This window comes from Rattus rattus, chromosome 7 (assembly GCF_011064425.1).
Source record: "Rattus rattus isolate New Zealand chromosome 7, Rrattus_CSIRO_v1, whole genome shotgun sequence".
Taxonomy (NCBI): Eukaryota; Metazoa; Chordata; class Mammalia; order Rodentia; family Muridae; genus Rattus; species Rattus rattus.
The window spans coordinates 122718790-122720873 of NC_046160.1; the positions used below are offsets into that span (position 1 = coordinate 122718790).

At 34.6% G+C, this 2084-nt stretch overlaps 1 gene segment (V, D, J or C); it reads right to left on the reverse strand.

Moving 5' to 3' along the window:
• Positions 1-426: 426 nt before the first annotated feature.
• Positions 427-898, reverse strand: LOC116906261. The segment is given in 2 exon segments: positions 427-746; positions 856-898. Coding segments are annotated over 2 exon segments (363 nt in total).
• Between the last annotated feature and the right edge of the window lie 1186 nt (positions 899-2084).

The following is a 2084-nucleotide window of genomic DNA, read 5'->3' on the forward strand; positions in this document are numbered from 1 at the left end:
TGGGAAACCAGGATTCTATGAAGAGCGTTTGAATCTGGAGTGCTGTGGGACAGATCCAGCACTGGGTGCAAATGGAGATGGCAAGTGTCCCATCCCAGGCTGCTCCATGATTTCTGTGCCCTCTAAACCCCTGGCAGGACTCTGTGTTGTTAAATAGAAGGATTTGGATATATATATATATATATATATATATGTTTTAATATATGATACTCGAAGTAGTGAACTCTAAACATTATATCCCAAGACATGATCAAATTCTTAAACTCTATAGCTGTAAAGATAAACAACCATAAGAGCATGCAGATACAATCTAATATGTGTGTATGAAAATTGCTACTGATCTGTTATCTGTGTGCACTGAGTGCCTCCTGCAGGTCATGAGTATCTGTATTGGAGGTTATTGTCTATTCTCAAAATAAAGACTTCTCACTGTGCCTTTGTACAGTAGTACATGGCTGTGTCCTCAGTTTTCAGGTTGTTCATTTGCAAGTAGACCATGCTTTGTGAATCATCTCTGGAGATGGTGAATCTGCCTTTCACTGAATCAGCATAATATGTTGCATAATTATAAGTCTTACTGCTTATGTCAGCAACCCATTCCAGACCCTTTCCTGGAGCCTGGCGGACCCAGCTCATGCCATAGGTATTGAAGTCGAATCCAGAGGCTGCACATGAGAGTTTCAATGACCCTTTAGGCTGTACCAGTCCTCCACCAGACTCAACAAGCTGCACCTCACAATGCACACCTGCAAACAAAAAGAATGCTGATCAAAAAAGAAAAATGTCACAAATGCCCACTGTCAGTCTCACATTTGACAACTCATGCATGTACTAATGTTCATTATCCATAATTACCTTGAAAAAGAGCAATCACGAAAAACAACTTCAGCACCAACATTATGCTTAAGGTTCTGTTGTCAGTGCTGAATGCTGAATAGGAAGACAGGACTTGAGATTTCTGCTTGGATTTCATAGTCAGGGCTGGGCAGATTTTAATGAGCAGGGGAGGTACTTATTTGCATATATTTCTGCTATATCTTTGATCTGCTGCATGAGCCTTAGTAACAGCAATAAACAGTGCAAATGTCTGAGAGAAAAGGAAGCAACATACCATATTTCATTAAAATATTCATTATGTTTTATGAATAATATTTCTACAGTTTAATTTGCATTTGTCCTTTGTAAACATTAATTTAATTTTGAAATTTTATGTTCATCTTTATTTGGCCTATTGGTGTGTGGATTTCATATTTTTTAGAGGAGATTTAGAGTGGGAAAAGTTTGCATGTTTTAAAATGGATAATGGGAATTGAACATTGGTCCTCTGGAAGGCCAGCTAGTACTCTAACTACTCAGCAATCTGCCCAGCTACAGTTTTTTTGTTTTTTTCACATACCCACTTTACTCTTTATATTACCATATATTATATGGTGAATTCATTTAAGTTTATACAATAAAAATTACAATTTGATAATTTTAGGAAATTGAATGTAAAGAACAATGAATAATGGAGTATACTTTAAATTAAAGTAGTAAAACTGAGCTGCAAACATAGGATGGTGGGAGGGGATAATAAGAATAAGGTCTCAACTTTTATATTCATCGATGAAAAAGTAACATATATTAAATAAACAATACTACTATAAGAGATTATTATTTGATTTATAATAATATATTAAATTTGTTCATACATATAGTGAGTAATTTTGTTTGGGCTATATTAGGTAACATATTTGAGATACATGCTATTTTTAATGTCTTCAATTAAGTATAGATTTCTTTGCTGTAATTAGAATAAGAAGGAGAACAATCTTTTGCATTGTCTGCAAGCTCATGGTTATAGGACCTCTACTCTCCAATTCCCCTACAAATTTGGTGGCTGGGAACCTTTCTCAATTCTAGCACCCTAGAAATAAGATCCTTGTATTATAAAGAATAATTTTGGACAAATTATTTAAGAATTAAACTAATTGTACCGTTAGAAAAACTAGGTTTGTTATGTCTAATGAACTGCGACCTTATTTTTTGGCATTTGCAGGAAAATAAATTTCATTTAAAACATGAAAACCTATTAAGCTTGTGCT